This window comes from Girardinichthys multiradiatus, chromosome 12 (assembly GCF_021462225.1).
Source record: "Girardinichthys multiradiatus isolate DD_20200921_A chromosome 12, DD_fGirMul_XY1, whole genome shotgun sequence".
Classification (NCBI taxonomy): Eukaryota; Metazoa; Chordata; class Actinopteri; order Cyprinodontiformes; family Goodeidae; genus Girardinichthys; species Girardinichthys multiradiatus.
In genome coordinates, this window is record NC_061805.1 from 32,502,963 (window position 1) to 32,530,138 (window position 27,176).

The 27,176-nt window shown below is 39.6% G+C and overlaps 1 protein-coding gene across 1 annotated transcript in view; it reads right to left on the reverse strand.

Moving 5' to 3' along the window:
• Positions 1 to 27,176, reverse strand: part of sgsm1a (small G protein signaling modulator 1a) — a 47,425-nt gene that overhangs the window by 18,111 nt on the left and 2,138 nt on the right. Inside the window, exons 3-11 of the mRNA XM_047381424.1 lie at positions 16,171 to 16,246; positions 9,915 to 10,077; positions 9,514 to 9,666; positions 9,361 to 9,428; positions 5,931 to 6,076; positions 5,454 to 5,591; positions 3,611 to 3,735; positions 2,993 to 3,060; positions 2,707 to 2,870 (exon numbers count right to left, since the gene is read on the reverse strand). Of these exons, the coding sequence (XP_047237380.1) occupies positions 2,707 to 2,870; positions 2,993 to 3,060; positions 3,611 to 3,735; positions 5,454 to 5,591; positions 5,931 to 6,076; positions 9,361 to 9,428; positions 9,514 to 9,666; positions 9,915 to 10,077; positions 16,171 to 16,246 (1,101 nt within the window). The remainder of the gene's footprint in view (positions 1 to 2,706; positions 2,871 to 2,992; positions 3,061 to 3,610; positions 3,736 to 5,453; positions 5,592 to 5,930; positions 6,077 to 9,360; positions 9,429 to 9,513; positions 9,667 to 9,914; positions 10,078 to 16,170; positions 16,247 to 27,176) is intronic.

A 27,176-nucleotide genomic window follows, 5' to 3' on the forward strand; every position in this document is an offset into this window, starting at 1 on the left:
CGCATTGGCTTTTCCAGCTGGCAATCTTGACGGGGTTGCCACGCAACTGGAGCGTCCTCTGAGAAGAAGAGATCCCACGTGGAGTCTTCAGTTATTTCTCTCTCTCGTTGGCCAACGAACAATTCATAACTGATGTTTCTGGACTAGGAAGGCCAGGAATTTCACTTTGCCGATCGAAGACGTGAGTTTAACACGTAACTAAAACACGGAGTTCGAGGAAACGAACCGCCATCGTGTTTCACCCCTAGTCGACTGCTGATGGTCAGCTCCTATTTTTTTCCTTTTGGTCAAGAAGACCAAAGGACAGGACTGACCGCTCTCTTGGAGTGTAACTGCGGACGCGCACAACGTTCAGCCTCCCTTTTCCCTCTCACTCGCGGACCCAGAAGGAAACTTCACCAAGTAAAACCCATCTTTTATTTAATCTTTTATTTCTTTATTAGTAGGCCTGGGCAGAGTCAGAGGTTGTAGAAGCGATCAGAATCGCTGGTTAGGATCTCATGTGTTCTGAATAATATGTGCATGTAACCTTGCTTATTGAAACTTTGATGTGTTATTTTGATATCGGGATCCGCCGCGGTCCTAGAGCTGCTTGTGTTTACTATCTGAGAGTCAACGCGGGTGCGTTGTAAGACTGGACTGTTAAACGACCTCATGGTAAAATTCTCCATTTCCCCTTTGTCTTCAATCTCACTGTGCTAGCATGCCGCCAAAAGTTAGAATCCTTTGTGCTCAGGAGTTGGGGGGAAGTTTTATGATCAGAAGATCATTGAGTACAGTCGGAGCTGCGCTCCAACCCCCCACCACTCACCACCACACCCCTTTTCATATTCTCATTCCTTCTTCTGTTTTTGCCATAAATTGCTGGTTGATTCAATACATACCCACTGCCATTTGTTGAATTGTGCTTAGTTAGATGTGTTACCTCTGTGTTTGTAGAATTTTGCATGTTGAGTAGGTGAAGATTAATAAATATTCACATAGATAAAGAGAGAGCCTTTTGTGTCCATTGTGTGCGAAAGTGATTCGTCAGTCAAAATAAGGTTAACGTTCTACACGTTTCAGCAGAAACGGTCAATTAAACAGTGACATCTCCGGCAATAGTTATTAATTATTACGGAGTATTTAACGGTTGTAATTGTCAAAGGCGTTGAGCCGCAATTACAACACCAGAAACATCTCTGGTCTCGATTCATAAATGAGGATTTTGGTTAGGAAGTTGATTTTGTCAGATTATGATTTGTAATTATAATTATTGATCAAGATTAATCAATCAATAATCATAAACCCAACAGGCTTTTATGTCACTTGATGTCAAATGATTTTCATCATCAACCACATTTTAATATCAGACAAAGATAACCAGAGAAAATACAAAATGCAGTTAAGAAATGAGGATTTAATTTATTAAAGGAAACCATCTTGGCCCTTTGTAAAAAACCGAATACCTGATTGTGCCTTAGGCTGCAGTGACTCCCATGAAGCATTTGTGATAACTGTAATGATGCTTTGATGCTGTGGAAGAATCGTGGTCCAGCTTAAGATCATAAACTGGTGGTCAGACATTCTCCTTCAAGAGTTTTTGGCAAAGAGCAGAATATATGTTTCTACCAGTTACAGCATGTCGTCCAGGTCCTGAGGCAACCCAAAAGCAGCCCAATACCACCATGTTTGACTGTTGGTTTGATGTTGTCCTGAAATACTGTGTTAGTTTATGGTAAATGGCCTGCACTTGTATAGCACTTTATCAAGTCCCCAGAGAACCCAAAGCGCTTTAAACTAAAATCTGCCAGAATGCATAACATTCAAAAAGTTTAGCTTTTGTCTCTTAGTCCATATAATGTTTTCCCAGAGGTTTTGAGAATCATTAAAGGTGTTTTTCTTTGATAAATATGAAACGGCCCTTTATGTCGCTTTTGGTCAGCAGAGGTTTTTACCTTGGAGTCTCTTTCTTGCGAGGGGGCTAATGTTGTTCTGGGTTCTTTGTGACCTCCTTAATGGCTCTCAATGTGGTTCGCTGGAGTCCCAAAGCATCAGAAAGGGGCTTATAACCCTTTCGAGACTAACAGATGTTAGTGACTTTCTTTCTTATATGTTCTTCGATATATTTAGAACAAGGCATGCTGTGTTGCTGTTTAAGTTCTTATAGCCTACTTCATGTTGTCATATAGGTTCTATTTCAGTGATTTTCTTAATTCTACAGGTCTGGCTGTAATCAGGCCTGGGTGTGATACGTGAAATTGATCTAAGCTTTTGGATTGGTTTGAATATCTTTTTTCCATTAATAAAGGATAATTTTTAAACTGCATTTTATATTTACTCAGGTTATCTTTGTCTAACTATAGAATTATTTTTGGTTAGTTGGTACATTCAAATGTGACAAACAGCAGAAACAGGAGAACTCTGTAGGGAGGGAAATACTTTCACAGCACTAAAGAAATGAAAAGTGTCTGTGTGGTAAAGTAAAATCAACAGAGTTTGAACAAATGTGGCTAAAGTAGATGCTTGATGTGTGGTGGAAGAGAAGGAACTGAGCACACAGTGATCTGTTTCAATAAGCACAATGTAGCAATAAGATAATAGGTCCATTTCCAAACCCAAATCTCGTTTTTATCAATTTTTAGATCAGGTAATTGGAGCCATGCTTCTTGTAAGAATACCCGCTGTAAGTATTTGTATTGTGAGTTAGGTAGACAATATGCTGACCTTTCCCCTCTGGGACCAGAGCGGAGGGTCCAGCTGTCCATGAGGGAGAAGCCCGTTCTCCAGGCAAGAGAGAAACTGGAGCAAATGTCCTCCTCTGGGGAAGCGAAGCGGAGGTCTTTGGATCCCATCCTGACTGACTAGCACCACCGTCCCCCCACTGTCCACTAAAGGATACAGTTGAATGGGAAACTATCAAACCCTTCATACCAGCAAGAGATCGTCAATATATGGCTATAATACCATACTGCAAATAATGTGTTATGAGATTTTAAGTAAAAACTTATACCTTGTTGATGGCAGTGCAAATACACTATTTCCTCTAAATTGATTGTCATGGCATAGTCCCAATATACACTGAAAAACAACAGAAAAAAGCAGTCATTTAAGCTACAAACCATTCTAATCCTTCCCCTCCAGGTGAGAAAAACACAAACAAATAAATAAAAAATGGTTCAATAAAAAAATCTAAACTCAGGTTTTCTTCTTTTTTCATCCTGAGAGAAAAAAGGTAGCCTCAGCACAGCAGCATGCACATAAACAAGCCGAGATCAATTATTTTGTTGACAGAAACCATGTGCATGTGTTGGAAGATAATATGGTTTTGCTAGTTTGATAGATCTGTTGACAGTGTTGCAGTCAATAAGCCATCTGTTGGCTGCTGGTAAGCTGAAAATAGGCTTCATCAGATCACCAATAGTAACTCAGAGCACTGAGCCCCCTAGCACAAACACACTGCATTATTCAGTAACAGAGTGGTAAAAACAGCACAGCAAGTGAAAAAAAGCAACAACAAAAAAAAAGCAGAGGCATTTATCTATGTTAACACTAGCATGTCATCTGTTCTTGGGATAGAGCAGGAAAACAGAATATAGATATGATATTTTCTCTCTAAATTATTTTGCACCTGCGTTCGTAGTCCAAGTCTGCAACAGACCCATTCATGAGCTGATTGGGCGTCCACTTCAATGTCATGATTTCAGCAGTTTGGTGCAGAGAGAGGTAACCTGGGATAGCCTCCATGTCATCCCTCTGAAGTAGGGGCAAGATGACAGTAATGTCAAAAAATAGACTTCTGAGGAAAATGTTGGACATCAACATATTTCACTTGGATTATATGACATTAAATGCAAAGCAGTGCATATTTGTAAAGTGAAAGAAAAATCATAAATTTCAAAACAAAAATTTCACCCAAAAAATCTTAAAAGTATTACATGCATTTCAATTAAATAAAATCCAGTGACAACAACTGTCTTCAGAAGCCTGGTAATAAGTAACTAGAGTCAATATTTGTGTAATTTAATCTCAGTATAATTGCAACTTCTTTCTGAAGGCCTTAGAGGTTTGTAAGACATTAGTGAACAGTATCGTGAAGACTAAGGAACTAAGCTGACAGGTTATGAAGAAAGTTAAAGAGAAGTTTAACGCATGTTTAGGTTATAAAACAAAATATCAAGCTTTGAATAATGTTGAATAATGCACGGTGGCGCAGTTGGTAGCACTGTTGCCTTGCAGCAAGAAGGTCCTGGGTTCAATTCCCGACCAGGGGTCTTTCTGCATGGAGTTTGCATGTTCTCCCCGTGCATGTGTGGGTTCTCACCAGGTACTCCGGCTTCCTCCCACAGTCCAAAGACATGCCTGTTAGGTTAATTGGTCACTCTAAATTGCCCTTAGGTGTATGAATGAGTGTGTGTATTGTTGTTTGTGTGTTGCCCTGCGATGGACTGGCGACTTGTCCAGGGTGTACCCTGCCTTTCGCCCATAGACTGCTGGAGATAGGCACCAGCTCCCCCGCGACCCACTATGGAATAAGCGGTAGAAGATGACTGACTGACTGACAAAATATCAAGCTTTGAATAATGTTCAATCTGTCATTGGAAATTAGAAATAGTACGGCACCACTTCAAACTTTACAAGACACGGCCGTCTGCCAAAACTGACAGGCTAGGCAAAGACGGCATTAATCAGAGAAGAAGCCAAGAGACCCACGGTAATTCTGGAAGACCAGCAGAGATCCATTGCTCAGAGAATCTGTTGATGATGCACGTCACAAATCTGGCCTTCATGGAAGAGCAGCAACAAGAAAGGCGTTGTTGAAAGAGTCATAAGAAATCCCACTTGCACTTTACCACAAGCCAAGTATGAGACACAGCAAACAAGTGAAAATGTGCTCTGGTCAGATGAGTCCAAAGTTTTACTTTTTAGCCAAAATGTAAAAGGCTATATGTGTCTTCCTGATCACACCCTCCCACAGCATCATGTTGCAGGGATGCTTTTCTGCAGCTGGCACAGGAAAGCTTATTAGAGTTAATGGTGGGCTAGAGCTAATTAAAGGGCTTCCTAACATACAGCCAGAGCTACATTGGTATGTTTTAGATCGAAATATATACATGTGATAGAACGGCCTAATCAAATCTTTCCCAGGAGCCAAAAATTGATGTTGACAGATGCTCTCTGTCCATTCAGACTGAATTTTAGCTATTTAACTAAGAAGAGTGGTTACTATTGTCATTGTGAAGATGTAAAAGATTGGTAGAGACAAACCACAAAAAACAAGCAATTGTTATTACAGAAAATGTAGTTCTCCACTTCTCAGCTTTTTTTTAGGAAATATTTTAATTTCACTTTACAATTATTCAATACTTTTTGTTTCTTTCATATAACGAAACTGTGTAACATGACAAAATGTGAAACATTTCAATGGGTATAAATACATGTATACACTGTATATAGTGTGTCTGGGGATTCACCGGTTGCACGAGCACATTGTTCTTGCCAAAAAGCAGCGTAGCCCTGCTGTTCTGATGAAGTGACTCCACATATTCTCGAGCTGACGGGGAAGGTGAAGGGCGCTCATCCATGCTGCTGCTGGAGTGTCGCTTCTGGATCTGTACAATCACAAAGCAGACTGATGACTCACACTTGCTTGTTCATGTGCAACAACATAGCAGCCCTTATGCATTTATTTTTCTCCAAACACACATATGCAATGCGCACACGAATGTTAAAGAGCATTGTGGTTTGTAAGACGGGCCAGGCTGACCTGCTTCACTGACAGCATAATGGGTGAATAAGTGTGAAAGCCTGAGAGGCTCCCTGTTGCTGTTTCTGGGATGCACTGTGCCTCACTTAATGCGTCTCAGGATTGAATGTCAGCTGATCTATCAGTGTAAAAGTTTACATGTGGATAAAAAGATTAAAAAGCATCCCTGGGATTTCATACGCACACACAGTGCGGGTCTCTTGGTAGGAGAATCCTGCCTGCAGATGCCACTATGGATGCGATGCCTCTGAACCAACTCGTCAGCAGACGGGTCTGTCCAGAAGTGATCAGCTGTCTTCATTTTTGTGTATTCCAAAGCACAAGGTCCAACTGTTACAATGAGACAGCAAAGAGTCATAAAATAGTTCTAGGTTTTCCAAAGCATTATAATCCAACATGCATGTTTTATGTTTTAAAAGTAAATGGTAGATTCTCTTATATGTTCAAGATCTTGCCTCTGATTTATTATAGAGCCATGTAAAAAAAAAATTGGACCATTATACATTCAGTTCTTTATTAACATAACAAAATCGAAACCTTTTTATTTTGTGGGGGACACGATTTTGATTTAAATGGGCTTAAACAACAAAAAGTTACTTTTCTTTACTCATTTAACAAAATATATAAATAAACATGCATTATTCTAGTTGCAGAAAAAGTTAGGACACCCTACCCCGTAATCACTAGTCTTACCCCCTTTGACTGAAATAACATCACTGATATTCTTCTTGAAACCATCTTCATGTCTCTGACATTCGTTTGAGGAAAGTTTGCCCTATTCCTTTCTTTCAGCCGAGACATGTTTTGAGAAGTATATGCTTTTCCAGCCCATTTTAACTTATTCTACAGAATCTTAGTTAGATCTGGGCTTTGACTTGGCCCTTTGACTCAGGACCTTCCATTTCACCTTCGGGTTTGGGACAGGTCTCTGACTGTCATTTCGGACTACAGGCTGAGCAGTATCCGGGCTTCTTGGTGACCCTGTCGTGGGTGCTGCATAGTGCCCCACCCATGGGCTCCATTATTCTGCTGGGGGACCTTAATGCCCACGTGCGAAACGACAGTGACACCTGGAGAGGCGTGATCGGGAGGAATGGCCACCCCGATCTGAATCCCAGTGGTGTGTCATTATTGGTCTTCTGTGCTAGTCATGGATTGTCCATATTGAACACCATGTTCAAGCATAAGGGTGTTCATCAGTGCACTTGGCACCAGGACACCCTAGGCAGGAAGTCGGACAGACTTGGCAGGCCCGAGCACATAGTGAGGGTCTGCTGGGAATATCTGGCAGAGCCCTCGGCCAGGGATGTATTCATACTCCCACCTCCGGGAGAGCTTTGACCAGATTCTGGGGGAGGTTGGAGACATAGAGTCCGAGTGGATCGCATCTATTGCTAATGCTGCCACCCGTAGCTGTGGCTGTAAGGTCTGTGGCGCCTGTCGTAGCGACAATCCCCAAACCTGATGGCAGACACCAGCAGTAAGGGATGCTGTCAAGCTGAAGAACGAGTCCTATTGGCTGTGGTTGAGTTGTGGGACTCTTGAGGCGGCTGCGGGTATTGTAAGGCCAAGGATCTCCTCAATCCTGCCATCACACATTCCCTGGTGGAAGTAGAGACTGGACACTAGGGGTTGGACTCTTTCATCATCCAGGCTAAAGTCACAGAGGTGGTTAAAAAGCTCCACGATGGCAGGGCTTCGGGGTGGATGAGATCCACTCTGAGTACCCCAAAGCTCTTGAAGTTGTGGGGCTGTCATGGTTGACGCGCCTCTTCAACATTGCGTGGCGGTCGGGGACAGTGCCCCTGGACTGGCAGACTGGGGTGGTGGTCCCTCTTCATAAGAAGGGTGACCGGAGAGTGTGTTCCAACTATAGGTGGATCACACTCCTCAGCCTCCTTGGTAAGGCCTATGCCAGGGTATTGGAGAGGAGAGTCCAGCCGATAGTCGAACCTCGGTTTCAGGAAGAGCAGTGTGGTTTTCGTCCCGGCCGTGGAACACTGGACCAACTCCGAACCCTCTACAGGGCAATCAAGGGTTCATGGGAGTTTTCCCAACTGTGTTTTGTGGACCTGGAGAAGGTATTCGACTGTGTCCCTTGTGGTGCCCTGTGGGGGGTGCTCCAGGAGTAGAGTCAGGGCCCCTTTATTAGGGGCCATGTGGTCTCTGTACAAGCAGAGCAGGAGTTTGGTCCGCATTGCTGGCACTAAGACGAACCTGTTCCCGGTGCATGTTGGACTTTGGGAGGGGTGCCTTTTGTCACCGGTCCTGTTCATAACTTTTATGGACAGGATTTCTAGACGCAGCCAAGGGCCGGAGGGGGTCTGGTTTGGGGACCAGAGGATTTCTACTCTTCTGTTTGCGGATGACGTGGTCCTGCTGGCCCCCTCTAGCCAAGACCTACAGCATGTGCTGGGGCGGTTTGCAGCCGAGTGTGAAGCGGCAGGGATGAAGATCAGCTCCTCCAAGTCAGAGGCCATGGTACTCGACCGGTAAAGGGTGGCTTGTCCTCTTCAGGTTGGAGCGGAGTTCCTGCCTCAAGTATAGGAGTTCAAGTATCTTGGTGTCTTCTACACGAGTGAGGGGAGAATTGAGCGTCATGACCGAAAGAATCAGATCCCGGATACAAGCGGCTGAATGAGCTTCCTCCGTAGGGTGGCCAGGCACTCCCTTAGAGATAGGGTGAGGAGCTCGGCCATCTGAGAGGAGCTTGGAATAGAGCCAGTGCTCCTCGACATTGTGGGGAGCCAGTTAAGGTGGCTTGGGCATCTATACCGGATGCCTCCTGCACGCCTTCCTCGGGAGGTGTTCCAGGCACGTACCACCGGGAGGAGGCCCAGGACACGGCCCAGGACACGCTGAAGGGACTATGTCTCTCGGCTGGCCTGGGAACGCCTGAGAAGCTGAAGGAGGTGTCTTGGGAGAGGGACGTCTGGGTGTCTCTACCAAGTCTGGTGCTCCTGCCACCTAATCGGAAGACGATGAGTATGAGTATGAGTATGGGCATTTTAGGAAAATAATCGAATACCAACTGTGAAGCATGTAGGTGGAGGTATCATGGTTTGGGGTTTCTTTGATGCAGCAGGACCTGGCCAACTCAACATCATAGAATCAACCATGCATTCAAACATATATTAGAGGGTGCTTGAGGAAAATATTTGACCATCTGTAAAAAAGCAGAACTCGACCTGCAACCCGACAATGACCAGAAACATACCAGCAAACACGCCAAGAACTGACTGAGAATTAGGAAATTGAATGTCCTACGTCAAGTCAAAGCCCAGATCTTGGGCTTATTGAGATGCTGTAGGATGACCTGAAACACTCCCATGGCTGAAGTTAATTTTAATCACTTTAATTTCCAGAGATAAAACAAATAGACTAGACATTAATACATTAACATTTCTTGATAAAGAACTAAATATTTTATGAGATGTCTTAACTGTTTCACATGAATGTGCAGTACATTAATAGAATTTAAAGTAGCTATTATATTGCTACAACTATAATATTTTGTTCTACTTGATCCCTTATTAGAACAGTTAATAAAAATCTAATATGAGCAAATTAAAAAAACAAATCCCACAAATATCCTCTGTTTCTTGTTAGATTACCTAACAGTGATGCCAGAATTGGTCCATCCACAGGGTCCATCAGAATAGCCTCTTTCTCATAGTATTTACTGGAAGGAAAAAGCAAAAGTTTTTTTAGGAGGACCAGGAACATTTTAACTCACCTGAACAGAGTTGTTTTTCCTCTAAGCACACCTGCTGTTCTCCACCAAGTAAAGGACAATCTTGTCCAGCACTTTCTCAAACAGAGCTGCCCTGATCCACAGATTCTTGACCCCAGGAGGGTTGAGGTTCGGCAGCCGGGGCATCTTACGAAGGCTGTCTTGACTTTGCAAGCTTTGACTTCGTCTACAGGGGAAAAAATAAATAAATCAAGCAACAAGCTCTAACAAAAAGTATGCTTTGAATTTTCACTGCATCGCCCAAACAAGATGAAAGACTCAGTCCCAAAATGCTTCTAATTAATGAACAATAGGAAGCTTCTTCTAAAAACAGGCAATTGTTTTGATTGTTTAAACAATCAAGCAGGCTTTGTTGCACTGCTTTGAATTTTGCTGTGATGTGTGAGGTGAAGCTGTGATGCGTGCATGTCTCACTTTGTCTCCATGAGCTGCTCCAGCTCTTGGGCCTTCCTGCAAAGTTCCTCAGCTGGGGGAAAGCTTTTGCCCACCTTCATGAAGAGCGCTGCAATCTTGTTGCTGCGCAGAAAACCAGCAGCCCTCCGTTTGAGCCCATGCAGTACACATGCCTCCACCGCAGCTGTGTGAACAGAACATTATTTCCTTGTTAAGATGTAACGTGTTAAAACTGTGCACCAGAGGAGTAAAGAAGTAAAAGGGCAAATGAAACTATCTGCAAAATACTTCACGTATTTCCATTTATGTTGTTTTTGATGTTTTGTTCTTGTGATTTCTGCGATATACTGTAGATCTTCTCAACTGTCCTTCTCATTCTTTTTCAGCAACTCCTCCATGTTCCCAATCAGGCCACCTGTTTCTGTTCAGTAGCCACCTCTCCCACAGTGTATAAACAGCTTTTATGTTTCTAGTGATTTGTCAGATCTTTGTGTTGTTGCAGTCTCTGCACTGCTGCTTTATTTTTGCCTACTGCTGTCTTGGAGTCTGGCCCATTTAGATAAGGATATCCATTACAGTATTATTACACCTTATACTATATAGATCCATTACACACACACACACACACACATTCACACACACACACACACACACACACACACACACACACACACACACACACACACACACACAGTAAAACATTTAATGCTGTTAATCTTGAGGATTATGGCTCACAGCTAATGGAAACCTGAAATCCAGTTTCTCAGAAAATTAGAACATTAAATAAGACAAATAAAAATTATTTCACTTGATCTATGCAGACCTAGACCTTGAATTGCAAATGAAAACTTTGCAAACTTCATTTTCATCCGAAAAGGGAATTTTGGACCTCCTAGCAGCAAACTAGTTATTTTTCTCCATAGCCCAGGTAAGATGCCCAGTAATCTGTCCTGTTTTGGCACACCTCAGCACAACCCGTCTAATCTGTGCTGAAGGCCAGCTTTTGGTAGCTCACCTCCATGTCTGCTGTACAATTGTCAGGTCAGCAGTCTAATGATTCTGTAGGCCTTAAAATGTAATACTTTCCTGTATTACAAATCCTTTTTCTTGATCTCACATAATATCTAAAAGTTCTGAGAAACTGAATTTGGGGTTTTAAATGGCTAACTTAACCAGCAAAATTAACAGAAAAAAAAATCAGTCAATGTGTAATGAATCCATCTAACATATTTACTTGGTGAATTGAATCAATAAAATAAATTAATTTACCAATGATATTTGAATTTATTGAGATGGACATGTACTCTGATTTTGATCTTTTAATAACACTGAATGCAAGCCTTTCCAAACTCAATGAGTGATTCTGTTAAAAAATTGATTAATGAAAGGTTACTGTAACACACCAGATAAAGACATGTTGACACACTTTACTTTAATGTGACGTAGACCAGACCCTGCTTCCTTTCCAAGTCGACGTGGCAGTGCCTGGTGCTGTGTTGACATTTGAATTTTCTGTCAAGACTAATCCTGCAGCTTTGTGCACATGGGGTCAGGGGGAAAGGATGGGGTTACCATGGCAACCCTCACTGATGGAGTGACGGAGTTCTGGGAGAGACAAGTGCAGGGAAGAGGTAGAGGCAACTTGCGAGAATCACGATCTGCCTCTTTCCTCCATCACTGCTTCAGCAAACAACTTCTCCCTACATTCTGTCGCTCTTTTCTGTAGAAGTCTCCTTTTTTTGTATTTCTTTCCCTCACCTATCCCTCCCTGCATCCTCGTATCCCATTATCATAAGCGCAGCAAGGTAAATGTCAGAACAATGAGCCTTATTAAAAGGTCTCGAATTATAGTTCAGCCTTGTTACTCCCTCATCCTCTCCTATTAGTAGTCCCAGATGGCAGAAGCACAACCCCTGCTGCTTTTTCAAATATGTCTGTCTACCAAGATGTGGAGAAGATTCTAGGAGTCATAGTCTCAGCATCTGCTGTGAAATGCAACACTATGAATAACTAAGCTAAAAACAGCACACAAAGGAATAAGTACATGTTTTTCAGTTTTTTGTTTTTTTTTTTCACATCCAGGAGTATTAGTTTATCGAATAAAAGGCACAAAGAAATCATCTTAAAACAATCCCAAATCGAGCAGGATCAGTGCCCACCTGACAGAAACAACTAATTCAGTAAACTGTCTCTAATCACACTGTATCTGTGGCAACTGAAAATATGATAGACTGTCAGTGACATGTAGCTGACCAACACTTCACTCAGAACAGCCACCAAGACAACAGCACAGCATCTCTCTATAAAAAGACCTGATGTAATTACACAATATTTATTGGAAACAGGTCCAGTGAAATCTAAACCTGGGTTCTAGACGCTGAAATCACAAACATGCCATGCAAGAAACTAAAAAAGTCCAGCATGTACATTAGCAGTTTTTCATGATGGAAAAAAAAATTAGACCATGACAAATCATTTGAAAACTTAATTGGGACAATTTCCCTGTATAATTCAACTGAAAAACAAGTATAACCTGTCTGCACAAGTGTGCACACCTTGCAACAACTACTTTGTTAAAGCACCTTTCGATTCAGCTTCAGCGTTCAAGCTTCTTGTGATCACTTCTGCCAGCAATTATAGAGAATCTGAAAACCTGAAGAAAAATTTCACCTGTCCTTCTTAGATTTTCCTTACACTTGCTCACTTTCAACCCTTAACTACAGTCAGAATTTGCAGAAAGCCTACAAAGGGATCTCACTGAATGAAGGTATCACTGCCTCAAGCAAAGATATGAAAGGTCCAACTTTCCTTCGGAACGGCTATCGTATAAAAGTATTCCAGAGGCTTAAAGGAGCAGTAGTAGTTTTTACTAGTAGTAGTTTTTAAGTAGTGGTTGTGTTCCACATGTCACAGCGACCTTCTTTACTCTCCATATGTCTGGACGAAGGGGTGGAGATGCAAGATATATATATTTTTTCGCAAAGAAAACATCCAGGCCTGTCTTAAATAATCTCCCAGTATCTTGTGGGCCACAGTTCCTTAATGTAAATCTGACAAAAAGACATCATAGAAAGAACAGCATACCCATAGTGAAACATGGTGGTGGCAGCATCATGGATGAAATCATTAACAAATACCAGGCAGTGTTGACCCAAAACCTTCAGGTGAGAGACGGATTTCATTTTTTTGCATCTCAGTGAGTCCAAGTATACGTACATCCAGTTCATCGAAAGAATGATTTCATATGAAGAAAACTAAAGGTTTAGAATGGCCTAATCAAAGCCCAGACTTAAATTTGACAGAGGATCACATTAAAAGGACTATGAACATGAGATGTCTTCACAATCTGATGAACATTTGCAAGGAAGAGTGGGCAAATATACGGGCAAGTAAAGGTGAGAGACATGCTGATAGACTACTACCAAAAAACAATATTTCTTTTAGGGTTAATCTTATGCAACCTTGCGCTTATTGTTACTTTAATTTTTGCCTTCAGATGATGTCAGATATGTGTTAAATTATTTAGAATGGCCTTGAGTTTGCATTCTGTACAGCGCATCAGCTGCCCGCTATGTATCGGAAACATGTTGATCGTCCCTTTAAAAATACATTATTATTAAAACATTAATATAGAAAAATAATAACTTTTCAAAAGCACATTTGTTACTGGCATCAAATAAACAAGCAAGCTAGAACATTAGGTAGAACTTTAGAAATATTATCAAAATACAGAAGCAACCCATAATGAACATTAGCGGTAAATTAAAATATAAATGGATATATTTATCTTATACCAAACTCATCAGAATTTTTAGGCTTCATTTAATTGCCTTTAAAACCAGTGAGCAGCAGGACTTTGACACATTTTCCCTTCACTATCTACATTTCATTCAGGCTCATAGTAGGCAGCTCATTAAAGTAGCTATGATCGAGGAGGTTAATGGCTCACCAGTGAGCAAAGTGAGCTCTTCTCCAATCTTTCACTCGCTCTCATCTCTGAAACGACCACAGCTGAAAAACTACACTCCAGGGGTCAAGAGGTGATTCACAGGGTGAGTTAGGAGGAGGAGGAGGAAGCATTGACAACAAAGCAGAAGGAGGGGAAGGTCATTTTTAACTGATACATGTCCAGCGGATATTATAACAGAAGACATAGAGGCCTCTATCCAACAGATAATGTCCACACTGCAGGCCAAGAAATCTGTTGATGCGGCTACATGAAAGCACTAATGGAAGCACACAAAGCCCACCAGACAGCAAACATGAGCAAAACAGGACTTTCAGCAGGGATTCTTGTAAAACGTAATTTTTATCACTTTCTCAGAGGAAAATTAAACTACAAAAGAGGGATTTGTTGTAAGCTGATTATCGGAAGGGAAGAATATTAAACTTACACGGGTATAACAGGTTTTCAGGCAGAGCTGCAAATGCTTTACGCGCCGTGAAATCCAAACAGAAAATATATAAGCATCATTATGTGAAGATCTTATGTAATAGCTTGAAATGTGCATTCAGTTTGAGCACTTTCTTAACACTTTTAATTTTATTTTAGAATTTAACTTTAATCTGTGCCAGCAAATCTAATGACGTCACACAACGTGACAAGCTCGGTGCAACTGCATTTTCAGAGCGATAAAGAGCTGACAGGCCTACAGAGATCTGACAGTTCCTCCATACTTGCACCGGTGCATCTCTTTGCACATATTTAAAAGGTAACACCATGACAACCGCTCATCTGCTTGCATCATATCAGCACATGTTGACCTGCGTCTGAGTCAAGACAAGGTTCTTGGCATCTTTTACGTTTTATTGGTTTTGAAGCGTCTCACCTCATGACTTGAGAACAGTCACTTGTTTGCAGACACAGCTTTCACTAACTAAAAATATCATATTTTGTGTGAGGTGAGAGTTATCTTGTTCACACTGGAAATACAAAAATGTTCTTCCTATGGTCTGAGTGTGTGTGTAAGTGGGCGATGTGTTTTCCATGGTGATCAGTGTTATATTTCTAGTTAAAATCCGTTTAAATTAATATTCTTAAATATTAACCCAGGGATGATTTTTATACTAAATACAGTAGAGCTGATGGGCAATATTGCTATTATTATTTAAAAGCTAATTTGATTGGACTTTATTTCTGTTTATATACATTTTTATGTTTTTCTACAAGTTATAATAATGTAGTCTCTTACAAGTAGCCATCCAGCTTCACTTCCCACTCCATTACGTTTAGAAAATATTCCTAAATCTCCTGCTTTATCAGTATCATTTACTGTATGTTATAATATTACATTGGGAGCTACTGCTTATATTCATAGCATCTATGTTTTGCAAATCAATTTCTATTGTTTGTTTTATCACCTATACCCTACAAAACTCGATCTGTTTTTGGTGTTTTGGTCCTGTTGACTATTTGCCATTAATAATATGCAAATTTATAAAAAAAAATGATATACACTTAAATGCATTTACAATGTTTTAGATTACTGCAAAATTCCTCCTTTTAGTGTAATTCTTTAAGCACAGAATTGTGTTTAGTTATTGATATTTTTTCTGTATTTTTATTGCAAATGTTTAGGTTTTTTATACTATCTCACCAGCATCTTTCTTTTGTTAGCCCATAAGGATTTTTTAGTCTGTGCAAATAAATACAGAAATAAAAATAAAAAAACAGGGCAGATTATTACAGAAAGATAGTCTTCAAAAGGTAAAAAAGGCTTTGTGTGGAGCTGCTTAAACGGCCAGCAACTGCAAAGATGTGGATTTGGTTCTTGGAATGTTCTACAGTGTGAAAAGTAATAACAGTATTACACAAGACCGGTAAAAGCAACTTTTTGATACAAATGTTAACTCGATACAAACTCATGGGGAAGACAGCTGTCCAGCACACTGTCATTGACCCATAATTGCTAAGAAGAAGGCTTTGCTGGAGTGCTGTATGCCAGCATGTTAATTGAAAATTGAAAGGAAGGAAAAACTGTGGTAGAAAAAGACGCATCCGGGACATGGGCTACAGGGTTTGGCTTTATTAGCTATTATCTATAGTCATCAATACTACCATAAATAAAGATTACAAATATATCACTATGTGAAATGAATCTATAAACTCTAATATGTGATTTTCCTTTTTTTAACCGAATTACTGATAAAGGATAAATATGTCAAAGATTCAGAGACAAACCTTGAAGAAATCAGCGCCATATCTTTTCAGCACCAGAGCTGTTCTACTCAATTAAAATACGATGACAAGAAAGTTATAGTATTGTTGACTACTCACCACAAAAGGACACAATATGGCTGCTGTCTTCGTGAACAAATTTTCTGGTGACGGCTTCCTCCATAATCTGCTTCACCTGTCAATGACAGAGGAGACCATGGATGACTCATTCATCACTATGTCACATTAAACACAAACAGCCTGAGAGGGGCTTTTTGGGTGAGGATTTGACTGAATGACAAATACGCTTCAGCTGAGGGAATAATTAGAGAATTCATTAATATAAGGAGTTCAGCCTTTAAAGTTAGGAGAAGGAGAAACTATCAACAACTGCCTGCTCAGTTGCTTGATGAGTCACCAGCTCTTGTCCCAAGGACCACTGGGAAATGGAGGTTCATTTGGTGCTAAAGGAGGGTAGCTCATCCATCACAAATCCCCTTTCTGAGCAATTACCATCCCTTGGTGGGATCAGACGATTATGTTGCGGATTAAAATGTAGATAGCATCTTCATACTTGCAATTAAAAAAAGGACGATGAATAGCAGATACACACATTTACAAGAAAACAGTCATTAGCTTGGCTTTGTTGTCACTGCGTTGTCTCCTCCTCCCGACTGACATGACAACTGCCACGCACCACGAGTTAAGACGAGTGGTGATTCAATCCCTGTGGTGACTATGGAGACATGCCCCAGTGTGGGCACCGCTCTGCAATCTGGATGGGGAATATCAACCTCCAGACAAGGCCACGCAGATAGCCGAGCTGTAATTTCCTGCTGAAATTAGTCTGTCCACAAAGAACACATTATACTGCCAGGCTCATCATCAGCACGCACAAACACTCTCTCTACATGCTGGACATTTCTTTGTGAGGATATTCATGGACATATGCTTCATAAAGCCCAGTTAGCCTAATACACAATTAAACTAAAATCTAACCTGAACTGTAAAAATAATTAATAATAATTAAAAACAAAGAATAGAAATGTTCATAATTTTACATCTTGATAAAAAGATATGACGGGTCTCTTTCCAGAGGGAAGAAAGGTTTTTCTTATTTTTATTTCTGCGCGTAATCATTTTGAATCACAGAGACATATTGAGGTAACATGTTTTGCACGCTGATGCAGGTGCAGACATAAAAGCTGAGCCAAATATGTGGAGGCAGCGACAGCCAACAGGACTATCAGCACTCGCCTAACAAATGGTACTTCATGATTCAGTCATATTAGGTCGATCAGCAGCTAGAGGTGCAGTAGAGCATTTAGATCATAAACAGTCAACACTGAGCTAATGTGTCCATACAAGCATCTTATCATATGGGATTCATCAGAAATGGGTATATTACACATAAATTGCCAAAATATACCTACATATGACCTAAATATGTCGTGATTTCATTTCAAAAAGCATCCAAAGGCAAGCTGGAGGCAGACAAGTTTAAAGTTAGACCAACCTTTCATAGAGAACTGAATCTGAACTTCTAAAACATAAAACAAGCTGACAGTAGCTTGTTTTAATAAAAAGAACCACATGAAACACACTGGCAAAACAGGCAATAAACAGTGCAAAAGTATTTATACCTTTTGAACAAGTGGTATGCAGTTATATTCAGCCCCTTTAATCTGATACCACTTAATAAAATACAGTGAAACCAACTGCCTTCAAAAGTCACTTAATAAACAAAGTCCACCTGTGTGTTATTTAATCTCAGGATAAATCGAGCTGTTCTTTGAAGGCCTCACAGGTTTGTTAGTGAGCATTAGTGAACAAACAACATCATAAAGACCAAGGAACTCAAGACCAAGACACTCAAGAAATCCAGACTTTAGGGAAGAGTGGCAAGAAGCAACCCAGTGATGAAGAAGGCCATAAGACATCCTATTTGTTGTTTGCCATAAACCATTCACCGGAAACATGTGGAAGAAAGTGCTCCAGTCAGATGAGACCAAAACGGAACCTCAAGCTGCATATCGCCCTAAAAACACCTTCACCACTCTGGAACATGCAGTTGGCAGCATCATGATGTGGAGAGGCTTGCCTTCAAGAGGGACAGGGAAGCTGGTCAGAGTTGATGGAAGATAGATGGAGCTAAATACAGGGCAATGGAATGGCTTGAATCAAGGCATTTTCGATTGCTAGAAAGGCCTAGTCAAAGTCTAGATATAAATCTAATTAAGAAATTGCTGTTCACAGAACGCTCCATCTACTCTGACTGAGCTTCAGCTATTTTGCAAATAAGAAAATGTGAAAAATCAGTCTTTAGATGTGAAAAGCTAGTGGAGACATACCCCAGAAGGTTTGCAACTGTAATTACACCAAAGGATGGTTGTATTAGATCAAGAAAACATATTAGAAATGCACACCACACCTTTCAGATTCATTTCCAAAAAGTTTGAAAAGTTTTTTCCTTCTACTCAATAATAATAAACTACTTTATAATTAAAGTTGGTATATTAGATACAATCCCAATAAAATACATTGGAGTACATTGTTATAATATTATAATGTGGAAAAATTGGTATTTTGACAGGCTGGTGATTTGGGGAGTTTTCTTGGTAACTTTTCTTTGCAAGTGATGGCATATCTTAAAACATCCATATAATAACCATCTCTGCTAGTGGTATTAGATTGTATTCATAAAACCATATTCAGTTAATTTGAATATTATTGAAAAGTGCATTCATTTCTGTAACTCAGTTCACTTTATAGAAACACATTATATAGATTAATTACACACACTATTTTTTTCAAGCCTTTGTTTGCCTTTAATTATGATAATATTCCACTTACAGTTAATGAAAACACAACATTTAAGCTTAGAATATTACATTGGACCAATAAAAAATGTTTTATACAGAAATGTGGACTTAATATGAAGTATGTTAAGTACATGCTTAAAGGTTATTATTTTCAAAAGTTAATTTTTATTTGACAAACAAGCCTCATCGGAATGAATATTCAAATTTAGTCAGTACGGTGACATGCAAAACTATTCACCCCCCTTGGCATTTTTCATGTTTTGTTGCCTCACAACCTTAAAAAAAGGTTGGTTGAGAGTTTGCACCATTTTCATTTACAGAACATGCCTCAACTTTGAAGATTTATTTTTTGTGCAGATCCATCGCGTAAAATAAAATAAAACAAACATTTAAATTACAGGCTAAAATGTAACAAAATAGGTAAAATGGGGGTGAATACTTTTGCAAGGCACTGTATAATTGTAGATCATTTTGATAAACTATGAATGTATATTGAGTGCTGTCAGGTCCTCACCCTTTCATTCCACATCGGATCCTGCGATGCCCCCTGGTTCTCCAGCTGTTTTAGACCCGTTTCTATCTTCCAGTTGGGACAGTATAGATGACAGTATTCCTCTAAGACTTCTAAAGGAGGTCTTTAGTGCTGTAGGTCCTTATGTTAATTAGATCAACAAATCTCTTTCCTTAGGCTCTCAAACAAACTCTTCTAAAAAAAAGTGCAACTTAGATCCTAATGTTCTATCCATCTTTAGGCCAGATTCTAAGTTGCCTTTTCTTTCTAAAATGTTAGAGAGGGTGATTTATTTCCGATTTCTGATGTATCTACAGCTACAAGGGATTACCGAAAAATTTCAGTCTGGTTTTAAATTGTGTCAAAGCACAGAAACAGCAGTTTACAAGTGGCATGAACACTTTAACCCCATATTCCCCTTCTGAACTGGTTGCCTATAAGTTTTTGGATTGATTTAAAGATTTTAATTTTGATTTATAGCTGTTGTAATAGTCTGGCGCCTCCTTATTTAACAGATCTAAAACAACAAGAGTCCTGACCTCATATTTCTGGGAACGTGCTTGTGTGAAAGATGTTCCTAGGGCTTGTCTTGTGATCCCAGGGGACAGAGGTTTATCTGCTGTTGCTTCGAAACTCTGGAACAATCTGCCTCTTACTGTAAGGATGGGAAATACTTTCAATGATTTTAAGTCCCTTTTAAAGACCCATCTTTTTAACCTTGCTTTTTATTCCAGTTGAGCAGAAATATCAGACTGATTTTAATTATGAGTCTTCTTTTACTTCTTAGCAGTTCCTTTCTTTTTGTCTATTTGTTTTATTGTATGTGTTTGTATCTTCTTGGTCTTTATGGTTTTTTTGTTTTCTTTTAATTTATGGACCTGTACAGCACTTTAGTCACTTTGGGTGTGTAAAGTACAATATGAATAAAGGTTGATTGATTGATATTACGAATACTATATTACCCAAAATAACACTGATCATACACATCACGGGGTGACCCCTCCTTTCAGATAAGTATTTTGCACACAATAGAGGCAAACAACCAATGACTACACAATTTATTTTATTTAGTTACATCTGGCCGGCTTACATTATTGTCTTTCTTTCTTTATGTTGTACTCTGCTGTGAATGCAATAATTTGGATGTTTTTTGTTTTTTTTTGTTATTTGATGTTGAAATGAAGGATTACCAGGGATGTGTTAGTTTTCATTTTACTTAAGGTGTCTTTCCAGGGCAGGGCGGAGGCATCCAAAGACTCCAATAGACAAGCTGTATATGGGATGTTCCATTTGTAATGCACTGCCCAGGGGTGTTTGTGTGTGCCGTACCATTACAAAAATAAATAAATAAATAGATGCATGCAAACATAACCAAACATGTCAGGCAGGGACGTGAAACTGGCTTTGCAAAAACACAGTTGTGGCATAAACAACAGAGCAGACCAAAATAAACCAGCAATTAGTAAACACAACAGACGAGTATATGTGGGGCATGGCACAGGTGAAGCAAGGAGACTGATTGGCAAAGTGCAGGTGGACCAAATGAACCTGACTGCAAGCAGAGTGTGGCAGGGAGTGGAAACAAGAACCTGAATGGGCTGAACAGAGGAGCAATAAAACAATCCAACCTAAGGAATTTCTTACAGAACATAAACTCAAGTGCGCTATGAACAGAATGCAAGAATCATAAGAAACTAAGCTTAAAGAACTAAAGCAAAACCTAGAAAACATAATGATCAGAGGTGAGATCCAAAACACAACTTGGAGAACATAATCAGAATCAGACAGAAAAGCCCAAAACAAAAACTCAAACCCCCATAATGCATGCCAGTCCATGCCAAAACATCTTAATTCCATCATAGTTGTTATATTTGATCTGGATATTGATATATTTCTGGTGTGTTTTGAACTATTTGCAAATTTGCTGTGGTGATTAAACGCCAGTTAATCGTTGTTTGTCTTATAGGAGGAGCTTCTACAATAAAGCCAGGAGTAGAAGCTCTCTCGTGAGGGATTGTGCAGTTTGAGCCTCTTGAGGCACTGATATTAATTCAGTTTGATTGTTTGACCATTAATGGATTTCTTTTCCATACATTTTTTTGTAAATATTTGTTTTCCACACAAACCTTTTTCAGCACAATGCACTTTCATTGGCTGGGGAAAAATGAAACCAGCAGAAGTATAAAGTCTGAGTCCTCCTCCCAAGGCTTGGAAGAAATTCTACAATACATTTATATAAACTAGAGATTTTAAAGGGAAAAGCTTTTTCTGATATCTCACAGAGTATTAAGTAAAGCCTTCCATCTTATTTTTGAGTAAATTTATACTAATATTTGAAAGCTGAGTGTGTGGCACAAAACAAACAAATAAATAAATATGAATCCACCCTCTAAACACTGTCTGCCATCTCACTGTTCATAAAAGGAATTAATCTCTGTTATATAACATTTGAGATACCAATCTGGCCCATACTGCACTCCTTAAAAACATTTACTTATTCATAGAACTCTGACTAATTAGAGCGCAGTCATTAGAAACAATCAGTGCCATTGTTTGTTTCAGCTGCAACAGATATGATTCATACTGCCAACACAACAGAGGCAGCAGCAGTCTGATGAGACGCCCAGCAGCTTCAACTCATGAATATACTACTAAAAAAAGAATGCACACACACATGTAGGGCACAGGGGACTTAGCTCCCTTGGCTTCCCTACCTGAGTACACCTCACAGAAAGAAAGATGATTGATTTGCTCACTTGTGTCCCCTCATTTCTCACATCTAGGCTACTGATCAGCTCTCGGAGGAATAAGTCTCGTAAAGTGTCTGTGTGCTGGCAACCTGAGGGTTTCTATGGAGATGTCACGATTCTCGAAGTGGAACTCTCCATCCAAAAAGATGCATGAAATTAAACAACATTAATTAATCTCTGACACAAATACAAATGACTGCAGCTCCCTGTTTATAGTCAGCAATAACACCAATTCATCAGTAAAGTTCTGTTTTCACATGAACATTGAAGCTAAGCAATGTTTTGACAAGATCTATTGGAGCAAAGCTAGATGAATCTGCTCTAACTAATCACTGTCTTGAAGCTAACTGCTTTACCAATAAAAGATCTACTGAGCACTCCAATCACATCCCACAACAGCAAGAAATAACAGCCAGAGAGAAAAACTAATTTACTGACATCCACTCTCCATTATTCATCGTCTTTGTGGTCGGTGAAGGATGAAGGGAGCAAGTAATGGTAAAAATAAAAAAACCTAAGTCAAGACTGTTACATATGCACAGCAGATGCATCAGTTTGCCAGGATGTTTTTATTGCATATGCTTGTCTGATCTTTACAATTTTGCAATGAGGGCTGATCCTCACAGGTGCATGATCAGATTGTTCACCATCTCAACGTCACAACAAGGAAGTAGGTAATCCTGTTTCATCTATTCCAAAAGCCTCACTATAAATATATGCACCTATGAGTCAAAAACAGTATTGCAGTCTCTAAGTTATAATCCTTATCTGTGTGCATGCTGGTAGTAATATTTGACTTCCCTGAGCTTGTTCCCGTGGAATAATTATATCAGCCCTGCATTAATGCTGTCCATCAATAAACCTCCAGAATATAGAAAAATGTGTTCAAGTCTAAAACAAATGAAAAATGGTTCACAGGAAGCAGGAAAGAAAAGGATGGTGCCCTCTTTCACTCACTCCTTTAGCAAACACAGGTGTGCATTTGTGTTTGTTTGTCAAAGCATGATATATGGAAAAGGCAGAGAGTGACACAGTGACACAGGCAGATGGAGCAAGGCTCATTACTAAAGCCCAGGCAAATAGGAGCTCTTATTCCCACCAATTTTCTGCCAGGGAGGTAATTCTGCTGTCACAGACGGGATCAGCTCTCTGGATAATGCCCCACATCCAGGTATGTCTGAGCAACCTGGTGGCATAAAACCAGCTGGATAGGGACAGAGCGTAAACACGCAGCATAGAAACACCATATGGTACAGCCCAGACTGAGCAATATAACCCATACACCAATTGAAAATGGCTAAAACAAACTTAGTTTTTCTTCTGTGTTCTGGGCGTTCCCAGAAAAACATTAAACAATAGAGGAGGTTAAGAGAAACACAATGGAGCAATCCGAAGTTTACAAATAAATTAAGGTCAAATGAAACTTCTGAAAACCGATCTTAAACATTGTAAAAAAAGACGTCAACATTTATAGCATATTATTTTTAATAAAATTATAAAAAGATGAAACTAAATATATTTAAAAACACAGAAGAAAATGCTGAAAATATGGTGCCAGTGAGAGAAGCCAGTTAACCTGCTAATGTTATTGCTGCATCTCCTTAATGGGACTTTTTTTTTTATCAAGATATTTCCAAATAATGGGATTTGATCAGGAGTCTGCAACCTTTACTCGAAAAAGCCATTTTTGCTAAATAAAACACAGGTTGATAAATACCCACTTTAAGAAATTTGTTAAAATGTTTAAAGAGCCACCGTTTTATTGCCAATTAAGCTTTTAAAATAAAGAAAAACTAAACTTTTGCAAAAACAGGATAGATGTATTTTTTTTCTGTGGAATGTAATTGTTGAAAGAAGCAGTTTTCAACTTAATGACCAGAAAAACAAAATATTAATGGTACTTTTAGTGCCATCCTGTTGTAGGAATTCCATGAAAAGTCTGAAAACCTGCAAAAAACCTGCATTTGTTATATTTATGTTAAAAACAGTTGTTTTTTTGTCATTTTTTGTCATTTTTGATTTGAAGTTATTTAAAGCCTTTCTGGAAGGGCCAATGAGCCACTTGCGGTTGCAGATTCAAAGGCTGCAGATTTATATGGTTTTTATAACCTTGAACAATATGGTATTTACACTAAATGTTTAAGCAAAAATGTAGCACAGTCTAATTTCTTTTCATCCATAGATAGAAGTATACGTAAATGTTAAAGTAAAAAATAAAGTATATTTATATTTGAGTTACTACTGTGCAATGGGAAAAAAACATCATGCTGGATATCCATACTGATGTGGAATTAGTAATGTGTTAGGGACAAAAAGATGCAACATCATTTGTTGAAAATTAAAATGATCAACCCACCGACGGCTTAATCCAAAGTCATTTAAACAGAAAAACTGATGCACCAGGCCAGTCCAGTTAGCTGAAATGTCCTTGCAGTAACTCCAAATGGTACTCAGTAGTTTGTATGGCCCCCATGTGCTTGTATGCCTGACTGACAATGTCGGGGCATGCACCTGAGATGACGGATGGAGTCCAGGGGTATCTTCTCCCAGATCCTGACCAGGGCATCACTGAGCTCCTGACAATCTGAGGTGTAACCTGGTGCCGTTGGATGGACGTAAACATGATGTCCCAGAGATGTTCTATTGGGTTTAGATCAGGGGAGCTTCTCAAGACCTTTTCACATGAGGTCAGAGTGAACCTACTCTCATCGGTGAAAAAGAACTGGTCACCAATGCCAAACCTGCCAACTCTGGTGTTCTCTAGCAAATGCCAGTGAAGCTCCACAATGCCAGGCAGTGAGCACAGGGCCTACTAGAGGACAACCTCGTGAAGTCTGGTTTGGTCAGAGACATTCCGGTGGCCTGCTGAAGGTCACTTTGTTAGTCTCTGGAAGTACTCATCCTGTTCCTCCTTGCACAAAGCAGATACTAGTCTTTCTGATGGGTTAAGGACCTCCGACAGCCCTGTCCAGCTCTCCTAGAGCAACTGCCTATCACCTGGAATCTCCTCCATGCTCTGAGACTGTGCTGACAGACACAGCAAACCTTCGGGAAATGGTACGTTTTTATGTGCCATCCTGGTGGAGTTGGAGTGCCTGTACAATCTCTGTAGGGTCCTGGTATAGCCTCATGCTACCAGTAGTGACACTGACCCAGATGAGATGGAATTACTTAAAAGCAGTCAAAAAAAGGAGGAGGGAAAAAAAAATGTCTGTGGCCTCCACCTGCAAAACCATTCCTGCTGTTGGGGTCGTCTCATTGTTGCCCCTTTAGTGCAGCCCCCCCTACTACTCAACTGACCAGATCAATATTCCAGAAGCCGAACTGATTTGATAATAGACTCTCATTAAAATAGGTTCCTTTCATTTTTTGTACCAGTGTATCAAGTTATCGTTATCTCACTATTAGTGTGTCCAAAACCGAAAATGTAAATAACTACATGGATGCAATAGTTAAATGGCTGAACTATTTAAAATTTATGCATTCAAACTCTGCATTCCAATGATAATTTTGGCCAGTTGGGTGCACTTTCACTGTCCTTTATTTCCACAACTTAAATAGATCTTAATGAACAAGCCTAGAAAGCTTGAGGAGAGTGGTGGGAAGTATTGAGGAAAAACTGGGTAAATCATTACCAAAAATTGCCTTAAAATTGTTCTGGTATATTCCAGTGTTATGTTTTCCTAATACCATGTAGGCCTAATAAGGAGCCATCTGAGAACAAAGTGAGCAGCTCTCACAATAAACCACAATTTTGCTGGTCCATCCACAGACCCGATCAGTCTGTACAAGGTTCTAGCAAACAAAGCAACAGAATAAGAACTGAAAAGAGCCACTGTGAGAGAAGCTAATTGTGTACAGGGTTTAATCAGAGGAAGGGTCTGGCATCCACAGATAAGACAGCAAACAGGACGCAAAGGAAGACTAATCAGATCAAGCCTTTTTATTATTACTTTAAAAGACGCAGGATGTCATTTTTTGATTTTTGTCTGCATAAATACAAATTTTCCAATGCATAATGAAAAACATACATTTTCGCAAAGGGAGCAAGGGAGATTGAAAATGAAGTTTGGATTCTTCTGTTTAGAAAAATGTCTTTCTGTATCAATCTGCTTAAATAAAACTGCGATTATTTTTTCCTTTTCTTTCACTCAGTGGCAAACGTTTCAGCATAGATCAGGTTGGGAAGCTCCAAGGATAGGCAGAGGTTATTGCAACTATTTTTTGATACATGAATGTTGGAAAAAGGTCTCCTTAACAATCAAAGCAGAAGAAATATACAAAGGACAATAGGTTCACAATGAAGTCTGAAAGTTCAGGCTCTAACCTGAACGTAAGAAAAAAGAATTCTCTCTTAAACTTTGAAACGCCAAACTCAGATTCAACATGGCGTCTGCACATATAAAATACAGTGAAAATTGAAGGAATACACAAAATTTTCCCTTTCTATAATTTCATATCTTATCAACAGTAATAGGCCAACTCTAAAGTCTTTATCTGTACGTATAAGGATTAGCACATCTTTACAACTGCCAACTAAAGGCCCAAATCTGGCTGTAGTATTTCAAACTCTGAGTTCTGGCTCAAATGATTCACTCTCATTAGTTTCATTTGTTAATCATCTAACTTTAATCCAGTTGGTTAGTCACAGCTAGTTAAGCCATGCTATCTGTTTCTCCTTTCCCTTTATGGAAACAACTTTAAATTAAAATAGCTGCCAACACAGAAACAGATTTTCTAAACATTTATGTGGAGAAACTACCAGTGCTGCATTAGCTTCAGCTAATCAGCTGAAATAGCTAATGATTCACATGGTGGGGGATATAAGGCCGTGTAACTGATCACTCTTAAAAAAGCTGCTGACATTTCTAACACTGAATTCTATTTATAAAATCAAAAAAAAGAAAATAAAAACATAAAAATGCTCCTTTTAAATATGTTTTTATGGGGAGAAACTGCCCAAACTGTGTTAACCTTAGCATTAGAAGGAACAACTGGCAAAGGTAATGTTTCTATCTAAAACATGGATAAATAAGCCTGTCA